General features: G+C 37.4%; 1 protein-coding gene across 8 annotated transcripts in view; it reads right to left on the minus strand.

Moving 5' to 3' along the window:
- Positions 1 to 22,674, minus strand: part of RBM33 (RNA binding motif protein 33) — a 99,420-nt gene that overhangs the window by 69,687 nt on the left and 7,059 nt on the right. For all 8 annotated transcript variants that reach the window (XM_027450431.3, XM_072033838.1, XM_072033839.1 and 5 more), the window contains exons 2-7: positions 19,985 to 20,063; positions 14,814 to 14,862; positions 12,706 to 12,782; positions 10,330 to 10,624; positions 9,100 to 9,207; positions 2,625 to 2,796 (exon numbers count right to left, since the gene is read on the minus strand). In XM_027450431.3, coding sequence (XP_027306232.3) covers positions 2,625 to 2,796; positions 9,100 to 9,207; positions 10,330 to 10,624; positions 12,706 to 12,782; positions 14,814 to 14,862; positions 19,985 to 20,063 — 780 coding nt within the window. The remainder of the gene's footprint in view (positions 1 to 2,624; positions 2,797 to 9,099; positions 9,208 to 10,329; positions 10,625 to 12,705; positions 12,783 to 14,813; positions 14,863 to 19,984; positions 20,064 to 22,674) is intronic.

Raw genomic sequence — 22,674 nt, forward strand, 5'->3', positions numbered from 1 at the left:
GTCAAGATTAATTTCACTATCCCTGGTAATAAAATGGTTTCAAATGACATCTTTAATCAGCAAGTAAGAATGCACTCCTCCAATAGAGACAAGCTGTCACAAAAGGTCACCAAAATGTGACAGGATGGAAATTACGTTTGTAACTTCAACTGAAATGTTAATTTCTCTATAAGTGTTTTCCCAACTATGTTCAGATTTTAAAGTAAGGAGATGTAGCTCTCCAATGAAGTTTCATTTTTAAACCAGTAGTGTCTAAAAACCTATTCTACAATCTCAAAAGCTGATATTTATAGGCAAGGTATTTTTGCTGTTTAACTTTCCACCAGGCAATAGGTCATCTGCTCTCTTATCAAGAAAATAACATAGAGAACTAGACTAAATAGAAATCTTTTCACAACAGCAAGATTTTTGCAAGGACCAGCTACAAAAGCTGTTTACAGATTCACCTACATCTGCATCACCTTTTACATCAAAGCAACATCCCTGATCACCCTCAGAAGTCAGTCTTGTTCTGATCACTGCTCTATTAACAGTCGAGCTCTGTGGTACAGTTTCTCATTGCCTGGTCTCATTTTTACGTTACACTGCTGAGTAAACCCATAGATATATGAAAATGCAGGGAACTGTCATTTACCTTGTAATTACGTGCTGAGATTTAGCTATTCCAACATGCTTTTAAATGATCCTGTTTTGTAAGACCACCAGCACCTTTTGTATAAACAGGATGAAGTCTGTACATGGCATGTACACACAGTTTTATGGTTGAAAACACATTTTGAATGCATCTCCGCCAAAATATCCCTTGCCCATATAGATTATTTTTGTGTCTGAACCGTTCTAGATGGTTCCCTTCAGGCTTATTTTAGTTAGTATCAATACCTGCTTATAAAAAAAAATGTCAACTGAAGGCCTACAATAACACACTTTGCCTGAAACTGCAAGAACTATACAATAAATACAAAAAAAAAGATTAAAAAGATCTTGATTCAAAGTCATGTGCTGATGTGTCTCAGAGCACAACAGGAATACTACTGTGAAAGGCTGGTTCAGCCTTTGCAGTGGACTCCTTGCTGCTCATGAATAAGTCCTCATAGCCACACCACCTTTATTCTAGAGGTAAGGCTCCTCATTTTTCACATGTACAGTAAAAGCCCAAACTGTGCAAGCAAATTAGAGGAGGAGGAGGAGAAGCAACTCAGAGAAAAATCCTTAGAAATGATGCCCATTTTAAGACAAACCTTTTCAGGGAAAGGGAAAATCTGATCAGGACAGGTCCTGGCAATCTGGATAGGTGCTCCAGGAATGTAATTTCAAAATGCCCTGTTGCCCCCAGAGACACTGTCTCACCGGGAAAGAAAGCAGAAGCACCCAGCTACCAAGTATGGGCTGCATGGGACCCATCTTACAGCAATCCCGTGTGAGGAACTCACGCCTACAGCCAGGCAAAGCTTAGAAATATCATCACAAGCTATCTTCTCCCAGTGATATCTGGCAATTAGCCAAAACTAAGTGACAATGTGCCTTCATTACCAGTTCAACTCTCTCTCTTGCATACCTTGATTCTCTTCAAAAGATCTGACCTTTTAATTTGATACTCTGGCTCAACACCGAAACTATGAGAATAGCACACCCCTCTAAAAGCAAAACTTATCTTCTACTCATCTCACTATCACCATTTTAACTTTTTTTTTTTTTTTTGAGTATTACCACCACTGTAAGCACATCATGAAGGGCAATATGGGTATCCTCAGTAGGACAAGTACATGTCTGAGAGTTTTAAAAACTCCAGGATCAAGTAAATACTCAAGTACCTAAGACACACAACTGGTCTTGAACTCTCAGATGGTCCTGAGCTCTCAAAAAAAAACCAAACCAGCACTGTGCTATTTACAAACTAAAACAGGGCAGTTGCAAGATAGTTCAATATCTACTGCATCTTCTGGAAATAAGTGTCAAATTCATTAACCACATGGAGCTTATGTTACATTACTCCCATATGAAGAAAAGCCACTCTTTTAGATGCTACCTAATAGAATCAAGTCTGTAGGAGACACTCCCATAGTTCCACATTAGAAAACCTGAAAGGAGAACATGGGGTTCTGTATTTTTCTAACACCATAAGCACATTTGCAGATCAGCAAGTTGCAACTTCTCTAGGCCAATCCAACAGGGGGAACGCGATAGGTTTGTAACACACTCACATTCCTAAGTGGAAAAATTGAAAAAAATACAGGTATTTTACAGTGGAACAGAAGTAACAAGATCTGTGTTACAAAGTGAAAATCTTCCAGGCAATAAAGTCTAAAGGAATTCCTTAAATTGCATTCCACCGCAATAAGCAGTGAAACAAAGATCAGACAGCTGCTGTTTGAAAACATGAAAGCTTTTAAAGACACCACACAAGCATCAGTTAACAAACACTGTGCTAGTTTTCAAAATATTGTAAGCTTTAACATTACCACCAAGGAGACGGACACTACAAATGACTTTAGACAATTTGGGTATAGGCCAGTTTAAGTTATAAAAAGGGTATTCCATCTTTTGCCATCGAACTCATTCCTAGAAGTTCTAGAAAGCCTCTTTTAGCTTATTATAGCTCTTCACCATAGTCCACAGAATCTCACCTAAAGTTTCTGGAATGTTTCTCCTTTCTCTTGTCACATCTGAGAGCCTAATTATCGTTCCTTCTTTCCGTTCAGTTTTGAAACGTAATCGTCCAGACTCTTCATCATCATCCTCCTCTTCATCAGATTCCTCTTTTGTCTGGTCTTGAAGTTCCAGAGATTCAATAGCTGCCTGAATCACAAAATACAGAGGATATGCAAACTGAAAAATCTACTTTCTTGTGAGATTCAGAAGACAATGCATTTTTAAATGCCCCTTTGTACAAATTTTACTGGTATTATGTATTATAGAAACTCAATGAATATTAAAGCTTTAGCAACTTAAATATACATATACAATTTATTATATGTTCGGCATCTGTGTAACATCTACTAGAAAAGCTTACTTTGACACAACAGTCTAGGGCAGGGGTAATCTGCAATCAGGACCGCCACCTGATTAGCAGCTGCTTTTGCACACAAAGTGACATTCCGCCACTGAATTGACTAAGATGCAAGCCTGGGACACAACCCAATTCAGGTAATCCAAACACTAAATAATTTTTTTTTTTTAATTTGCTAATAACTGCCAGTAGCATGTTGTAGAAAAAATATAGATAACCTCACACTTCTTAGTTTTATTCCTCCAGGTACACATAATTGTACTTGTCTTTACTTTTTCCACTCCTTGACTATTTCCCAGTTTTAATTCAGCAAATGATGAAGAGAAAAGGATTGCATAAAATCTGAATATACTAAACTTGTATATTGGAATGCTATTCCCTTGTCCTCATTTACTTTCCAATTCTCTCTGTAACAGAGAACATTTATTCAAATGAAAATTCGCAAATGAAAATGGATTCCTCACCTTCAAATTAAAATATATAAATAAATGTCATTGCCCTGTGCTGGCAAGATAAAATTAATGCTCCAAATGTTACACAAGTTATATTTGATTTCTAGAATTGAAAATTAGAAATGTTCTAATACAGTATGATTTTCCATAAAATATTTGGTTACTGTAGATTTGGCTTTTTTTTTTTTGTAGAAGCCTACTTGCTCATTTCTTAGAGCCTGCACATGCAATCTAATTCTTCGTAAAGCTGCTAAATAGATCAGAACTTCTATGTTGCTTGAGGACAGTTAAAAAGTGAGTGAAATGTAACACGCAAGAAATGGTTTAATCTTCTAATTAACCAGATCAGTGCAGTAATTTATATGAAAAAGGCAAAGCGTGTCAGTCATGTAGACAGATATGAAGTCAAACACCAAGAAAGAGAATAAATAGCAGAATAGTAGCAGAGACTGCAGATTCCCTCACAAAAACACAGGAAACAAGATATAGGAAGAGAGAGGATCTGGCAAGACAGTTTCAGCTTTAGAAGACAGCAAACTAAGAACTCAAGCTCAAAGCTTCAGCAGCTTCTACCTGGTAAAGACAATCTGTGTGCTTAGTTACTGGGCTTTAATGGGCTACTGATCCCACCTTGTTTTCAACCTGCCATCTCTTTATCTCAGATTGTATTGTATCCATTCTAAGCACATATCCAAGCATTGTACTTCCTGACTGTAAAAACGTTTAAAGATATAGCTAACATAATAGTCTACGTTTACACAAAGCTTTAAGCATTATATCTGTTAGAGATATTTTATAAACACACTTTACCATCAAATAGCACAGTTAAAAACAACAGATAGGATCGCAGGCAAAGAAAATCCTTCAAGACTGAAAGAAATGCAAGCCTCAAAAGCAAACCCAAATTGAGAACAACTGGTCTGATTAACATATCCATGGAAAATCAAAGCACCTCAGAGGAAAGGCAGTTGAAACTTGTGGAACAAAGGAGTCATGTTAGAAAGGGAAGATATGTTAACATTGTTTAATAAAAACAAACAACAATTAAAAAGGGGGAGAGAGTGTGTTAGAATTTTACTTTCAAAAGAGAGACTCCCAGAAGGGAAAGGAGTAGCAAAACCTCCATCAAATCTGTTTTAAAATATCATAAAACCCATAATTTTACTGTTCTGATGCTCATCTTTAAGGATTCTCCCTTTAGGATCTCAATTTGGGAGTATGAATCGAAGCAGCTGTTTCATGACACCAACTCTCACTGCTCTGAGCCTCCTGCTTTTACTTCAGAACATAAATCCCAGACACATCCATTTCCTACCTTGGTGCCTCTTTAAAGCTGAGTAAAAAGCGTAATCCCAGCACAAAGCCAGGTCTCAGTTACAAAATTTCATCGATGAGTGCAAAACTTACTCATGCAAGGCTCTATGTGTGGCTCAGACTACCGAATGGTTAATGTGGTCTGCACTGTCCTGAGAAATCTTGACATGGTCTAATGAAATGCTACAGAAAATACCTGTGGAAACTGCTGCCTTTCACTATTTATTTATTCTGGAGGAAAAAAAAAAAAACATTCTGAAAAAAATTTAAGTTGTTACAGAGTATACGGTAACTTTTTTCCGGTGCAACATTAAGAAAATCTTTATTCAACTTCTCTACACCAGTGTAACTTTATTCTTCTTAGCCACTTATATCAATTCTGCAGTCTTTTGGGTGTGCCTGACATTATTCACCAGCATAATGCTCATACCACCTATAACCAAACAACAGCCACACAGGCGTTAAATATCAAAGACAAAAAAATCAAAGGAGCTAACGAAAAAACAAGCACCAAGGAAAGGCAACGTTGAGAATGCTAACTGACCCATGTCCAAGTCTGATTATACGTATTATTGAGGGATTTATATTAGCTGCGATGGAGACACAAACATGTCTGACAGCCAACCATATGTTCTCTACATATAGCTACAGGAAAGGTTATCTGAGCTGTGTAGGAACATACACCCTTCCCCTGTGATTTGTACAATAGTTGTAGCATGCAAGACTTCTTTTGATCATCCTTTCTATCCTTCAGCATAACAGGATGAGTTATTTTCCCAATATTACAGTATATAGATATATAGAAATTCAGACAAAATTCATTCAGGAAAGGACAAGCACAGGCACAGAATTAATAGTACTTAAAGGATTCTATTTAATACTAGCTAATCATGAATATCTCTGCATATACATCAACAGTCCTTGAACAGCCACTCGAGGTCACTGGACTAGTCAGCCAAGGCTTCTTAGCAGCTCTTCTCAAAGGGAGCTTAACATTTCCCATTATGACACCTTGTACTAAGCTATCAAAGAGCTTTACTGATTTTTCATTATGAGGAAAAAACAATGACCTTTCCCCTATCACAAGGTCAAAGTTTTCTGCCACACTCATTAGATAATTATGCCATAAATCCCAGTTATTCACCAGAACTCCCCATGCTGGGTTACGAGCTGCTACAGAGCAAGAATGAGTGCTCCTGCCCAAACAGTTTACTATGCAGCTGCAGGACTGATAACAGATATAGAAAGCCCAAGGAAAGCAGGAGAAAACGCTAATCAGTGTGATAAATGCTGATCTTAGCACAGGATCCTAAGCATGGGATTGGCAAACTTTTGCCAGAGTGCTAAAATGCACAAACCAGGCTGAGTGTCATAAGGTTAAACCAGATCCCTTCCACATGGAACGTTACAAACAAGAAACAAAGAACTTCTATGAAATTGTTGGCCTATGGTAGCCTTCAGTTTTTTGCTAACACTGAGGCAGCAGCAGTTGTTCAGTCCTAACAGATCAAGAGATAACAGAGCAGGTAAGATAACGTTACATCTATTCCAAGGAAAAGTCCATTTCACAGATGCAAAATGGGAATAAAAAACAAACCGTTTAAAAAACAAAACGTTTAAAATTAGACTGTTCTGTTTAAAACTTTTTCATCATTTACTTCCAGGCTGAAAGATCTTCAAACTTGAACAAAAGAACTAAAATGCATGAGTTTTGTTTAAACACAGATGGAATAATCTTATGACAAATGCACACATTGGCTTTTTTTGTCTACATTTTATCAAAAAAACAAGTGTGCAGGATTTCTTCATGAAATATGTTCCTGATCAAAGTCCTCATCATTTCTTATCAGCACAAGAAGACATGGTTTAAATTTATACAATGAGAACCCCCCCGCCATCATAGACTTCACAGAAGATTAGTTCCAATATTAAAATGACAAAGAAATTTCAAATTTGATTTTAGGTGGTCACATTGTTTTGAATATATCGTAGAAATAATTAGCGATATCATTCTCCTGAAAGTATTTTGGACATAACTCACGTAACTGACAGTTTTACCAAATCTATTTGCTGCTGAAACATCTTGGTATTGAGATTTTCTTTGTACCTTATAAAGGCAAAAACATTTTCTAAAGCACTGCTAGGGTTTTCAAGGAAGTTCCACGAAGACTTATTAATACATAACCCAAGTTCTAAGCACCTTTTCAAATTAAATATCAAGTGAAAAACTATGCCCTGAAACTGATCTAGACAAGGATAAACTTTTCCTGTCCCTCCCTCTCACCTGAGTGCCCCTAATAGGTCTCTCTCCCTTTCCTGCTTCATCACTTTCCCCCATCAAGTTCCAATCCTGTGGCCAGTCAGCTTTTCCCTTGACTTAAAAAAAAAAAAATTCTTCATGCATTATAGTAAGATGCTCTATTTTTGTAATGTGGAAACTGCTTAAAATACAACACTGCAGAACGCTTTTTTCTATCAGCTCTCTCTCCATTATTCAGATGCCAAATCTGCATCCAAAAAGTAACAATGCTGTCTATTTGTACCTCATCTACTACAGCTTTATTCTTGCCCGTATTTTCTGCAGGAGAATGCCAGCGATTACCCTTGTTTACAAGCTGTGAATGTTATGAGATTTAATGAAGAGTCCCTGTTATGTAACATTCAAATAAAAGCAATTGGCGTTGGAGGCCTAAGTGTCACATACAAGAGTGCATGCTTTGCAAAGGTTCTCTTTGTGGTATCCTCATCGGAAGAGTCCAACTGAGAGCCTAAAGACAAGGGTAAATACATCTGGAATAACAGAGGCATTAAAAGATAGTACTATTTTGGAAATAGAAACTGTGGAAATCTGCAAGCCGTAAGAATGAAGTCAGAATGGAGATCAACGGAATAAAGATGCAGCCAGCACCTTGACATTATATAATGAACAAGTTCTCTAAAAGTTCTATTAACTAAGTTAATTAAAAATGTGTTAGTGGTGCACTTCAAATGAAAGGAATTTAACTCTGAATTAGACAAATTTAGACAACATTTATTACAGAACTGACTAGTTTATAGTCTAAAAATGAAGCTGTGCTTTTTTGAAGCAGTCAGTTTGACAGAACAGCTATGTACTTAATTTTACATAATGTACCATGCTCCCAGCATCTCATACAGACTGTGGCTGAAGACAGAACAAGTGCATCAGACTGCTTAAAAAACACCAGGAGGAAACCATTTACCAGTGAATGGACAAAAAATAGATCTCTAAATGCTGTAAAGTTTTTTGGAAGGGTAATTTTATTTTTAGAAAATAAACTACATTTAAGGTATATTTGGTATATAGACTGTCGTGACTGCACATAAAAAGAGTGAACAACATAGGTGGGTTCCTTTCAAGGTGTCTCTGTTCCTCTACCAAACAATGCTGGTTTATCATCATTTTGATGCAACTAAAGAACATCACAGCACACCCATTTGTTAGAACCTTACAGAAAAATGCTGCCTTGTCTTTGAGGAATTAATTTCCTGATGAGCTCAGGCTCCAAAGAGGGAACACATTCTGACTACACTTCTCAGCAGGTATTACACTCAATCCTATTTAATTAAGAACTGGATAAAAGTAATATGAAAACAGATTCCTGGTGGGGAAAGGAAAAAAATCCCTTTGCAATCCACGCCAAAAGCCTGCTGCAAATTACTAACAGGTATGATACCATTGTTTCAGACTATAATGAGTGAACATATACCTGACAGCTTTTGGCATAAGCTTTCTTCTTGCAAATGATGGAACTCATCTTCTTTCCCAATAAAAGAACTAAAATGAACTTCATAAGAAATTCTGTCCCAACAACAACTTTGTTGGGACAACTTCTTTCAAAACAATCTATCTTTGCCTTTCTGACATACAGAACATTTTATGTTCACGCTCCTCAAAATGGGATACCTGAGAGCTATACACACTTAACAGCAGTGAATTATCTGTCTGGAAAATGATGCACCATAACTACCTGAGATTTTAAACAGACAACCTAAATACGACGCAGTGTTACTATCATTCTCCTACTGAAAAGCATCCCTGAAGTTTCTAATGCTGAAGCCAAGATGAAATATTGTCACTTTGAGCTCTCCCTTACAATTATCAGCCCAAGGGGCACTTTTTTTTTCTAATTTTTAAATACCAGACAATATAGATGCTATCGCCACTCATCCCACATAAAGAGTAATGACACTAATAATCTAACATTAGCAAAGTTGCATCAGCTCTTACCCACCCATATTCACAATTCCAGAAATTCAAATTCTGAAAAATCATTAATTTGATTGTCCATTAAATTCACCACATACCTCTTCTGATTCATTTGTCATTGTCTGGGGTTCTTCCAGCTCCTCATCAGCTGTATATTCTTGATCTTCCATTGCTTGTTCATTATATGACTGCATGTAATCTTCATCCTAAAAGAATAATGCAGGAAGATGAAAAGACATAGGCAAACTTTACAGAAACACAAACCTGTCAAGAAAAGGTGTCTGTAAGCATTGGTATTGTTACCAGAACTGGAGAGAAGTATTGTATCTATCAACATTCTCAGTTATTAGTGACAGACCATATAAAGTATAATTACCAGGGCTTTTAACTAGACCATTGCAATATTACCAAAATTATAACCACAACATTTTCATATCCCAGCAATGTCATCATAAAGATCCTGTCTATTACTGCTTACCCCATCTACTTCTGTATTTCATATCCTTCGATTACAAATTCATATACCAAAAACTGCTGTAATTTCTTTCCAAAGGAAATATGAACCTATAGTACATATATGGTAATATCAGGTTTTAGCTCATCAAAAATGTAAATATTCTTATAAAATTCTGCAATTATTTGAGTTACATGCTGTACAATTCTGAGCAACTCTGTAAAATTCTCAACAATAACGTAGAGAAAAAGTTTGCTGAGATTTTAAGGCATCTCACTGATCACATACAGTTTTAATTAAAATTGAAACATTTAACTAGCAATTAAAGGCACCATGTGTTCACTAATACACAGTTTAAATTATACCAAATTATGCAGGTGACATTTTCTGAACTAACCTCCAATCTCTTTATTCAGGTTTAGACAGTTCTCACTTACAAAAAGGATGAACAAGCAGGACATCAATCACTTTGGGATATTAGCACCTTAAAGATGTCTTTAGCAGGTCAATAATCTTTTCACCTTCGAAGGACTTTATCAGATCTTGTCTAAAGCCTGGATAAAAGCTTTTGCATTAAGTACTTCTAACAATTGGCAGTGTATCTCCACCACACAAAGCTGTTTTCTTCCTTAAGGATACAATCCTCAAGGTCATGATTCTCAACTGCCTTCCAGCATGACAAAGGAGCATTACCTACCGCCAAACAAGCTGTCAACACAAACTTTGTCACAGCCTAGATAAAGAAACTGGCAGACAGTGATAATAGGTCTAATTTCCCCTACTCCCTAGGGATGTAAACAGATTTCAAATCAGTCTGAAACCCTATGCACATGAAGCAACGTTATCTTTGAAGATACAATAGAAAGAAACTCACTGGAAATTCATCTAGGGGTTCATTGATTTCAAGGTCTAGCACTTCATCATCTTCTCCAGGCTCTTCCCCATATTCTATTTGGTCTTCTGTCAGTTCAGGATCATTGCCTTCATAATGTCCTTCCTCTGCATACTCTGAAGCATACTCTCCATGTGCTTCAGATTTGCCGTAACCAATTTCATCTTCCCCTTGGTCGTACTCATGTTCTATTGATTCGTCATTGATGGTCTCAGAGAGTTCGTAGGATGTAAGTAAGCCAGACGTACCATCGAGGCTAACTGTGACACCTTGGGAACTATAGTATAGGGGAAAAAGATTCAAAGGTTGAAATATAACAGTCAAGTGTACTCACAAAGACTTAGCAAAACAAAGCCATCAGACATATTCTCTAAGTTGGTAGACAAAATTATACCTCACACACTATTTGACTCCATGCCATACTTTCATAATGCATACCGTCTTGCAGCTTATCACGAACTGCAGGCTATTTGACCAGGGGAATCAAACCAACCAGATGGTTTAACAGGTCAAACTGGCAAAAGTCCTGCTCAGTAACCAAAGCAGGCTGGATTTAATTTTAATTCCAAGACTAACAAAAAGTCCACAAAATTACTAAATTGCATCTGTTTTCCCAATCTCTCAAAATAAACTGGTGAATTAGTTTCTTATTAAATGCATTAATATTGCTCCTTCTTCATTACCTTGAATCCAAACTTATATTTTACAACAGATTTTAATGTTCTACTTAATGTAAAACATACAGTTAAATTTACAAATATATATGTATGGTATGCCTAAGACTTAAAATTAGTAACAGCACTGGCACAGACAATGAAAAAAGCAATCAAAATGAAAAACAGAAAGGTTATTATCTGGAGAAAAAGCAGAACTCAGAATTTACTGTTTACAATAGCTACTGTCATCAACACATAAAAGAGCGAGTCATCAACAGCAGACTAGTTATAAAAGCAGGGAGAAAAAGCTCTTATTGATTTGAGAGTTCTGGGTACAAGGAAAACAACGATTTTTTTTTATTTTTTTTTTTAAATTACATTCCTATTATTTACTATTTTCATAAGTCTGGGGGCACAAGATCCAGGCAGCTTTGAGCAATGTGCATCTATCAGATGGAGAAGATGTAATACAATAACCAAAACATTATGCAGGATTATCATTATACTCCCAACTGCAGAGGAATTGATGAGTTTCAATGGAAACAAAGGGAGAGGAGTGGACCAAGGCTTTCATATCCTGGCAATAAAGCTGCTAAAAATGCAGAGATCTGCCCGCACTGGGTACCACACTCCTGGTACTTCCTCAGCATTAGTGCAGTCATATGGCTATCCCTGCAGCCCACGGCCCAACAAGGAGGAAATCCAGTGGAGAAACAGCAAGGACTAACTGAACTCCCCACATTGAAGGGAATACTTCAACTCTCACTGCTCCAAGGAGGAAAAGAGCAGCTAGTGAAGAGACTGATTGTCTCAATGGTGAGGTATTTCACCCCACCTTCATCAGTCCAATACAGGGAGATGTCCCTAGTCCTAATCCACACCAAGGATAAGAAGGAGATCTCAGAGCGACATGAATGTACTGCTTCAGAACATACACCTGCTCAGCACGACGCATGAAGGAAAAGCAGCCAGGAAAGACAGAGACCATTAAAAGCAGCAGTGATACTACATCATTTCTTCATCACAAGCATCTTCTAATCCCTTTCAGTCCAGCTTGAAATGTGAAACAATCAGAACTTCTATTTTGATTTGTAATGCCCATAATTAAGTGCTGGATCCATATCAAAACAGAGTATTCACAGGGCAGGTTCCTCACTTAACTCCCATGGAAGTACAACCCTGCTCAACCCTACAGGCCCTGTACAAATTTCCTGCTGTGTATTGTACATAAATATTTAAGCCACAGTTCATGCTTTAGAAGCTATGGAGAGCCCCTCCTCAAGGTCTCAGGTGGTAAGATACATTTCTAAATGCAGGATGGCAGGAAAAGAACAAGAGATGAAAGCCTACGACAACAGAAAAAGCACAGAACAAGAGCTCTTTAAGTACTTACAAACATTCTAAATAGCATAGGAAATGATACGGTTTCTTCTTTAAGCTTTCTGGATTTTTTTTTTTTTATAGATTTGGGCTACGTTAATTTTATTAGATTCAAATAAATAAGCATCATTTTACTGACACATTAACAATGCCACTGAACACATATATATATACAGTAAGTAGTTGATTGAATAAGAAGCAAAACTAAAAGTATATAACTAGTAACTACTACAGAGTTATTATCAGTAGTAGTAAGTCAAAAACTTATAGGTTATACATATAGCATTATAGTTATTCAAAACACAGGATTTAGAAAAGGTACCCAAATGCGTGCTCCTCTTCATTGTCACTTTGCAGAAGATCGTCGTTCAGCTCCTCATCTGACAAGTCTGACTGATTCTAGGTTTTGGAAAAAGTCAATCATGAGCATAAAATATGGATACAAACTATACAAACTACTTAATGTTCAGAAGTTTTTGTTTGTATTTTAAATGAGGATCTTCAATGAAATTGCCTAATTCAACAAGAAAAATACACCACTCGAGATAACAAATCTCTAAATAAATGTTTGATGGTTGAACATAAATTTCCAAAACTCAGATCTGCCTGGCTATCAAGTCTATTCACTGAGGTTTTTCCAAATATAGCCAAAGATGACAATTCACTTGAAGAAATACCAGGATGAGAGAAAAGTTAACATTATTTAACTGCCCTATGACCCTGATACGTTAGGCAAGTCAGGAAAAAAACAAAGAATTGCTCTTCTTTTTAATGAGCAGATACTTAGGAGCCTGGAGAAATGATATAATGATATTAAGAACACTGACAAAATGTTTATATAATGGTATTAAGAACACTGATAAAGTAGTTTTCAAGCGAATTAAAGAAAGAAGAAAATACTGTGCCTTTTCTGAACTCCTAATTTGTCAAATCATATTTTCAGTTGCTTCATATATTTATTCTGTTTTATTTTGTTTTAAATAATTACACTGTAGGAAGAGATAACTACAGTTTTGCTCAGCAACATTATTTCCATCCCCCTGAAGTAATGGGGGCAGAAAGGTTACACAAGGGTAGACTTATCTAAAAGCACTTGGATGAGATTAAGTAAAAGCAAGTTTAGCCTAAATAGCTCAGGGAAAACTTCCTGAGAAACCTATTATTACTCCACCATTTAAGTCCATACCCAGAGATACTGCTGAGAACTCTGTAAAATTGAAAATAAGACTAGAAAAGCAAAAGAACATGTAATACATTGGAGAAATCTAGTATCGCTTTATATTCATACAGTCAAATTTTAGTAAGTAGCTTTATCAACTTTGTTTCAACCACAAAGATTTAATGTTAAGTGCTTACATTTTTGATAACCAGCAAACTAGTCAACAGGATTTCCTATCTTTAACAGGGATTACTTACAGAATAATTTCACAAAGCTAGCTTCTAACATGTGGAGTGTGAAGCTACATCAATTAAAACTCAACTTTCACCACACCCATGCTTCTTAAACCTATTCATCTCCAGCTACAACTTTAAGAACTATTTTCTAATTGAACTCATTTAGCAGATAAAGAAGGGAAAGAAGTGACCAGCCAGTTTTGATTTCCCTGTCTCTTCCTGCAGGTATCAGGCAAATACAAACAGGCAATCCAATCTTTCATGCAGTTCCATTTTGGAAACACGTATAACAGAGTGGAGAGTCTAAAGCAGTCGTAAGAAAACTCATTTATGTTCTCCAACACTAGCTCTTCCCACATCCTTCCTTTACTGTAGGAAGGAAAATCCTCTGCCTACTTGTTATGTAAAGAAGTAGCAAATGAAGTGCAGTGGGTGGATCTTTAATAGACACCACTGACTGCTTTTTTCATTCACTCACCACCCAGAATGTACCAGAGCACCTCAAACAGATCTCGGTATAACACTGCTGGGAGTGAGCGGCACAACAGTACTGATATTTTGACAAATAGCTTTTAATAGCCAGGAAACTGGCAGTTGAATTCTCAGGAATCCTGACCAGCTGCAAGAAGCATATATATACATACACGCTTTTTATATATATATATATTTATTATTATTATTATTTTAATTAAGTCAATCTGAGCTTCGGATAAATTGATTTTAAGAGCCATCTTTTTTTTCTTTTCTTTTTTTTGGATCTGTGTGGTACAAGGAGAAATGCCACCTCAGGAAAAAAAGTACTAAAATTTTATTAAAATCACCACATTTGGAGGTATTTCACAAAAGCAGCAGAGCTATGGGTTTAAAGTGCTCTAGCAAGACAGCAGATGAGATACCTGAGCAAGGTGGCGCTCAGGCTTCAGGGAGGTGACCATATGATACATAAAAGGCTGTACCAAATAACTGGAGTGAATGAGCTTAACAAGATTCACATTTCAATATCTGTAACAGTTCACTTCAATGCATCTCTCTTACCTTTTTGCCAGCGAGCAAATCCTCTCCAAGCAAATCATCATCAAGCTCACTGGAAAATATTAACAAATTTTGGAAAGATTAACTTAGAAAACAGAAATAAGCACCACACATGACTTAAAAAACTAACTTGAGATTTGTCACTGACTCCACTCAAAGCTTTCCTTTTAACAAAACATTTAGCAAGCTGAAAAGGATGTTAAATGCATCAGACAAAACACATTAATACTGTTGTTGTGCAAAAACTTCATTTTCAGACCATCTCCTTTCCAAATCCCTCTAATTATGACACAGTAAATATACCTAGACAAAGTGCAGACATTTAAGACACAGCTAGATCCTCCTATGCAGAGACATTTGTGCATACTGTCCAAACTGTTGTTCCCACTTCCCCACAGAAGCAGCAGGTAGGACAGTCACATGCTGTAGGCATAACTAAGCCTACAGGACACTAAGCGGTCCCAGCTTCATTTCAGGAAGGAGGCATCTGGAGGCCACCTGGCTTGGGAGGTGGTAAGGCCTACATCTTTTATAAATGCCCCCAAATTTAGGAGGAAGAAAGGTCAGACATTTGCTGGACCACAGAAACCAAATACATGGCTCAGTACCTCTATGAGAGTAGCTAAGAATTCAGGAAATGAAAATACCTGGCTTACGAAACCTCTTCCAACACACACAGTCTCCTCCATAAAGAGGATGCAACACAAAGAACTAGTCTCACTGTTTAAGATATTAACTACTTAATTTCATTTTGCCTTTAGTCCAGTGCCAGGAATAAAGAGATTCCCCCTTCTACAGAAAATATTTATTACTGACAAATGCTCGTATCAGGACACACACATCCTAACTCTAAAATCAGATGGCAGTGATTTGAAATATGAGCTGTAATTCAAGAACAGGAACCTATTTTAAACTGCATATGTTGGCAGACCTTAAAGAAGAAAAACAACACAGGCCTTGGATATTACATAAAAATTAAATAGCCCAAAGTGAGAATGGGAACTAAAGATAAGTTTCACTATACTTGAGTCTACAAGAAAAAACATATTTGCTACTCTTTTAAAGCAGCTAAGAGGAAATTCATACTGCTGTAATTATGTGTAAGAGTTCTTTACGATGACACAGGAATACCTGGAATGACACAGAAGCAATTGAGGAAGCCAATCCCAAAACATAAATTAGTACTAGACATTGATAGGCACATGTCTTTAAGACCTAGCTAATGCACAGATAAAGCACGAAAAAAATAGTCTGAGAGAACTGACTGTATTCCACATCGTCACTAAATAGGATATTATCAGCAGCACACAGTGTTTCTCCATACTGATCTCAAACAATTCCAGGAATGTCTGAACATTAACAACCAGCAACTGCTCTGTGTTCACTCCAATATTAAACAAAAATTGGGTCATACGACACATACATCCCAAAGGGTAAAATGGCTAGCATTTAAGCTCTTTATTTCAGAGACAGAAAATTGTACGTAACAGAATGGTTCTGGAAGAGTTTTTAGCCAAACCTGAGGTAGGAAAAAGGCACACTAATCTCTTCAGCACGGAATCAGTAATCTGACAAAAGCACAAAGATTTGAGAAAATTTCCCAGCACTATGGTCCACCGCTGGCAGCTTTTAATAAAGCTGCACGAACGAAATTCAAATAGGCAGCAAGAGTGTGGGTTAGGCGTTGGAATGGGCTGCCTAGGAAAGTGGTTGAGTCACCATCCCTGGAGGTCTTTAAAAGACATCTTTTTAAAGATGTAGAGCTCAGTGATATGGTTTAGTGGAGGACTTGTTAGTGTTAGGTCAGAGGTTGGACTCTGTGATCTTGGAGGTCTCTTCCAACCTAGATGATTCTGTGATTCTGTTGTAACAATATTCAAAGACAAAATGCAAATTCAGCTAGGAAGAAGGTCATGCCAGAAGGAATAATAAAGATAATGAAAGATTAAATTCGTTATCTAAATATAGTTAGGGCTATTCAGCATATCACTAAAAAAATCCTTGATGCATTTTTTCTCCCCCCCCCCCTTTTTTTTTTTTTAGACATTTGGTCAATAGAAATAACTGCATACATACTCTAGATTTTTTAAAAATCTTTGGCTTGCTACATGGCAGACCAAAAAGTTTGTATGATCACATAAATGAAGCCCACGACAACAGAAACAAAGGTTTTCCATACAATGGAATTCACCATTTGCACTGATAATTTAAAAGAAAAGTCAATGTTGGTAACTGCTTGAATTACAGTAACAGTGAAAAGCCTGAACAGTAAAGCAGACATCATCTCAAACTTCTAACATAACTAAATCTGTAGTTATAGATCAGAAAAGAGGGACCAGAACTACCAGATCTATTTAAAGAAACAAACAAAACCAAAGAACACAGCTACTAAGAGATCTTCAGTTAGCAGAGAAAACCAGGTGGTTGGAAGCCAATACCATGCAAAGCCATACAAGAAAAATTAAACTGGAATAAAAGCACACATCTGTGACAGTTCCAAAGGCAATCCTCACTATCATCAGAACACAAAGGTCTTTCCAATACTGCAGTTCTAGGAAAACGGGACAAAAATAATCTAGTTCACTGCTCTCAGAAGAGACAGACCCATTGCCTGCCCTTCCTCACCTCCAATACTGAATGTTCCCATCACTGAATAAATTCAGCTCATCAAATTAGGATGAGAAAATAACATGAAAAATGAAACAACAAAAAGGGAGAAGTTATCTTTTTCTTCCAAACATAGAGAAATGAACTGTCTCAGAGGAGGGTCAGAACAAAGAAATTTCTACAAAAATCAACTATTAAATCACTCCTGTCATCTCACAGAATAGCACCAGAACAGCACGTTTTTCCCAAACCCAAGCTTTGGGCTACTTAAGAGAGAGAAATGTTTAAGTTAACAGCCCGTGATAAACACATCAGACTATATGGCCCTTTCTGGCCTCTGATTTCATGAGCATGCCTCATTAAACGCGAGCAGTAGCAAGAACAAGTGTTTTGGAAAAGAATTTATAATAAAAAAGGGTAATGGGAAAAATTCTCCAAGAACAATGTTACATTTGTACTCCAAAATAACAGGGGCCTTCCACCTCTCAGCTATCACCCTCTGGTGTTTGGGAACGAAAAGAGAGCTGGAAACCCAAAATGGTTTAAATGTCTGGGAGACAGGACTCAGTTAAAAAGCAACACATCAGTGATCAACTCTTTTCTAACTGCCTAACTCCCTCACCCTCATTCCCCCCCTCCCCCCCAACCCCCCAAAAAAAAAAAAATTAGGTTGCAAGACAAAGCATGAGAGACCAAAAAAAACCAAAAAGGTCTACTGTGTTTATTCAGCTTTTCTCTCCTGCCATATTCAGTAAGGTGTGCCCTATACTGAACCAGGCCAGTAGTTAGAAAAATTAAATTACACTAGGGCAACAACATACCCGGGGGTAAGGCATTTACATCTGCCCAGACAACCACAGAACTTAATACGTCCAAAAGAAAGCCTCGCAATCTAGCAAGAACTATCATTAGAATAATAATAATTCCAACACATTTGCAAATGAAATGATATTCTATCAGATAAAGCTATAAAAAAATATTCTCTCAAATGATCAGCAAGATGAAACTCTGGAATCTCTAGCACTGCACCTAAAACCATTTCCCTTACAACTGCACTCAAGAATAAACAAAACATGATTATTCATTGTTTCTAATTACACGTAGCTAATAATAGCAACAAAAACAAGCACATAAATGAAAGAACTTTCTTCTACAACTGTGCTTCAAAGTCTCAACTTAGTGAAAATGCCCTACAGCCTTCCTCAAGTCCTATAAAAACAGCTTTGTCACAGGGCATTCACCTCCAGCAACAAGTTTACAACTTCTTCCAAAAGAACTGTTGTTTGACTCATCCACATCTTCCACGGCAATAAGAGTAAGGCAGCTGAAAAAAAATGGGACCAACCAACATTTAAAAGCCCACCTATTCACACCATGAAGTCAGTTGTACAGGCAAAAAGTTCAGAAAATCATATTTTAATATAAAAGCATTTGCCTGTGATACAGGCTTTAGTATTCTGGGGTTTACTGTGCTACCTCAAGCATGACACCACAGCTCTGGGGCTGGGAGGCAGCACAGTACAGTGACCTTGCTTAAACACATTATTTTAATTGCATTCTCAAAGCAGATCAGTTCCTTGATGCAGTTTTCACCATTCAACTCGCAAACAACTGTGCTGGCATGACAGTGCAGCAGATATCCCCCAGAGCAGCAGAACAAACTGTACATTCAAGATATCGTCTGAGTTCCTTAGTCATTCTTCCTCACCTCCTACAGCAGTGAAAACTATTTAACCTAGCAGGAAAGCATGGAAGAGGAAACTAATCCCTCTGGAATGACAATAAGCGTACAGTAGCTGGTTCACTCCCAGGGCTCAGCTCAGTGGAAAACTACTTACAGTACAATTTGTTTACCAGAGTCACAGGAGCGATTATTAGATAAGACAAGTTCGATTCCAATTTTTTTCCCCCTTTTTACAGTGAAACACACTGACCACTGGCAAAGTTTGAACAAGCTTCTCTGCTACTAAAAAGGACTAATAATAAAGCAGTTTAACAAGAAGTGAAAAGCTTCCTACCAAAAAGAACAGACAAGTTTAGCCAGCAGCTAGACTCGTCTTTCACAGTCAGAGTGCCTTCACATAAAAGGATATGCATTTATTCTCCCCGAAAATAATCAAGTTACTGCATACTTCTAAATCTTTATAGCAGTTGTATTTTTCAATAGCAGCCTGTACGTAAGCTCAATTACCCTTCAGATTTTGAGAATAAGAATTTAAACATTAAAACCTCTCAAATTCAAGTACCAGACAAAAATCTATAAGCTAATCATTAAGACCCTACTAAAGACTTAGAGGAAAAACAAGGCTTTTATTGTAAATTTAATTACACACCACAAATGCTTTATATTTATCTAATTTTAAATGGCATCTCTTCATAGTGCTCTCTAAATTCCTCAAGACAAATATACATTTGGCACAGTCTAGCATCTGCTGACACATGCATAACAACCAACATCTTCATTAGTATCTGAAAGTGCACTACTGTAAATATTAGAATACAAAATGCCAGAACAGCGAAACACAGCGATGTAATACAGAAGCCAAACATGAAAATATTCTACCCACCTGTCCCACTCATCATCTCCAGCTCTTCTTCTCCAAGACCTCTCTGCACCAGGCTTATCAAATTGATCAAAGTCGTCATCTGTAGGGGAAAAAAAATAAAGGCAACTACATGAAATAATCCTTATTGAAATTCAAGGTTTCTGAAGCAACCACTTCAGTCTGGTTTTGTTTGATTTTTAAGAGGATGCAACGATAATTTTTTCACTTTGTTTTAACGTGAGAGAACCAGATAAATACTGACTTATTTCAATAATTAAAAAAATCATGTAAAAAAGATCATAAAGTTCAAGTACATTGGAGATGAAGGGAATTATGTCTGCCAGTCCTCTGCTCATCTTGGGTGTGACAAGCCTATCAGCCCACACTGAGCTCTTGCAAGAGTACTTAGAAAAAGGCAGCAGCCACCAGGTTGGCACAAGGCAGGGAGGTACCAGCACCCCTCAAAAAAAAAGAAAAGGGAAGTCAAGTGTAAAACACCACCAATATCTCAGCTGGGGCATTAAGAAACCTGGAAGCAGGTCACCCTGTACACCTAAGTTTGTACATGCCTTCCAAAATGGGACTGCAGCTCCAAATATTTTTCTCACCAAGTAACCTCAGTTTACTTTGTCAGGTCACAAGTTGTTCTTACGCAGCTTAGTTTTTAAACGACAATTTCACTACTTAAAAAGATGAAATCTTCCGTTTATCTGCAAAAGAAATGCCAGGTTCATCTGCTTTGTGCAGATATGCAGCTGACTCATCACCTGCACATTGGCAACACAACCTTCAGAACCTCAACCTTCACTCTCCCATTCTCTGGCTACAGCCCAACAGAGAAAGCAGACAAGAAATAGTTTTTTCTACCCATTTTAATGACTTGTAAAAGTCAAATAAATAGACTAATAAAAGTTATGCTCAAGACAAAGGGAAACTGTCTGCAGTTTAACGATCTCCAAAATACAGGAAGCCAAACTACCCAGCCCTTCCAGCCTTACAGTCTGAACTGATGAACACTTAGATGCCATACATCCAGTCATTCTCCTGGCTCAATTTGCACTTAAATCTTTGACTAAATACAATACCAATGATAGACTGATCTTTTTTTTTTTTGAAAGCTCTTCAAAACACAAAGTCTTCAGTTCTTTAAACTCAGCTGCAGCATCCTTTGCTGAATATTCCTCACATGCAATGACAAAACTATTCACTTCATATAAGCAAAAAGCAGGTGTTAAGTGACAACAGAAAATTAAAAGGAGGAAAAGACATTAAAATTTCTGTTTTGAAAGCTGTTGGTTTAATGATGTTGCCAGAGCTGATTATTTTTTTTTAAATACACAGATATTAAAATAAGACTGCTCAATATGAATGATGATGCCATACAAATCGTGGATGGCAACTCGCTTCTTCTGGAAGAGTAGATAAAAACAATTCCCCTCGATCATGTTCCCCCCTTACTCCCTGTAGATAATTCTGTATTTTAACAAAGCTTCTATATGTTTGCTAATCTACATGGACTAATACCACTGAAACAAACAGTAACCTTACATTTCTCTGCTCAAACATCTACATATCCCGACCTCCTTCAATTCCTATTCCTTTTCCAACCATAGGGAGAAGCCAGACAGATACGCAACCACTTACTATCTTCTCTTGAACACCAAATTATCCAGTCTTGTGGCCTATAAAAAATGCCACATTGCTCTCCTTACACTCAGAAACATGCTGCAGGGACTGTATTTGTCTACTGCTGTTTTAAGGGCACAAATATCCTGCAGTGTCATTGTTCTTACAGCTGAATTGCAGCAACCACTGACTTGATGTAACCACCTCTAAAGGCGGTTTAAGGTAACATGACTGGGTTTGCAGCAACCCAAAGCAGGAGTGTTTGCACACTAACAGACCTCAAGACAACAACCACCACCTGGAAGGCGGTATCTTCTTAAGCTTTGCCTGCTCCTCGGCAGGAAATTGCAATTTTGCATCCCAGGCACCACTCTTAGGAGTACAGAGCAGTGTATTAGAAACCAACACAACTCAAGGATGGTATCTTAGCTCTGTCGTGACTCAATTCAGCACTAAACTCTTACACAGATGGACCTTCTGCCAGATTTAAACCCAGACAAAGCTACACACCAAAATCTCCTTTTCTGCTGACATTCCTTTACAGCAAAAAAAAGGCTCTTCAATACAATTCACATAACTTTTCTGGGCCTGATAGTTGAGTTTCACTGCTATACAAGTGCTTCAGCTTATGAGCAGTTAAGAATACCAGAAGAGGAACCAAATTCCTGGCATAGACTCCTACTCGGTCAGCAACACAAACCTCCACCCTCCCACCCTCTTATAACTTGTCCAAAACTCTCCCATTCTGCTCTTTATTTAAGAGCAATTCCTACCAAAATCCAAAGCTGCATTCCTTCAAAGCCTTTCTCACAAGCCCCCTCTGGCAGGATGCATACAAAAGCTTCCAAAATAACTGGCTGACCTGCGTGCAGTGAGTGGGGCTCCTAAGAACCACTCCATATACGTCCCCACCACGTCCTTGCTGCCTTCTCTGTCTCATCGCCCACTTACAACACAAAGATTTTGGGGTCAAAGGGAGACAGCTTTTCTTTTGGGGCTTTATACTTGTTTGTTCTGTGACAGCTGACGCAGACAACAAGCATTACAAATTACGCCATTAAGCCCTTGCATATTGTCAGAGCCCA

The sequence above is a fragment of the Anas platyrhynchos genome, chromosome 2, assembly GCF_047663525.1.
Source record: "Anas platyrhynchos isolate ZD024472 breed Pekin duck chromosome 2, IASCAAS_PekinDuck_T2T, whole genome shotgun sequence".
Lineage (NCBI taxonomy): Eukaryota > Metazoa > Chordata > Aves > Anseriformes > Anatidae > Anas > Anas platyrhynchos.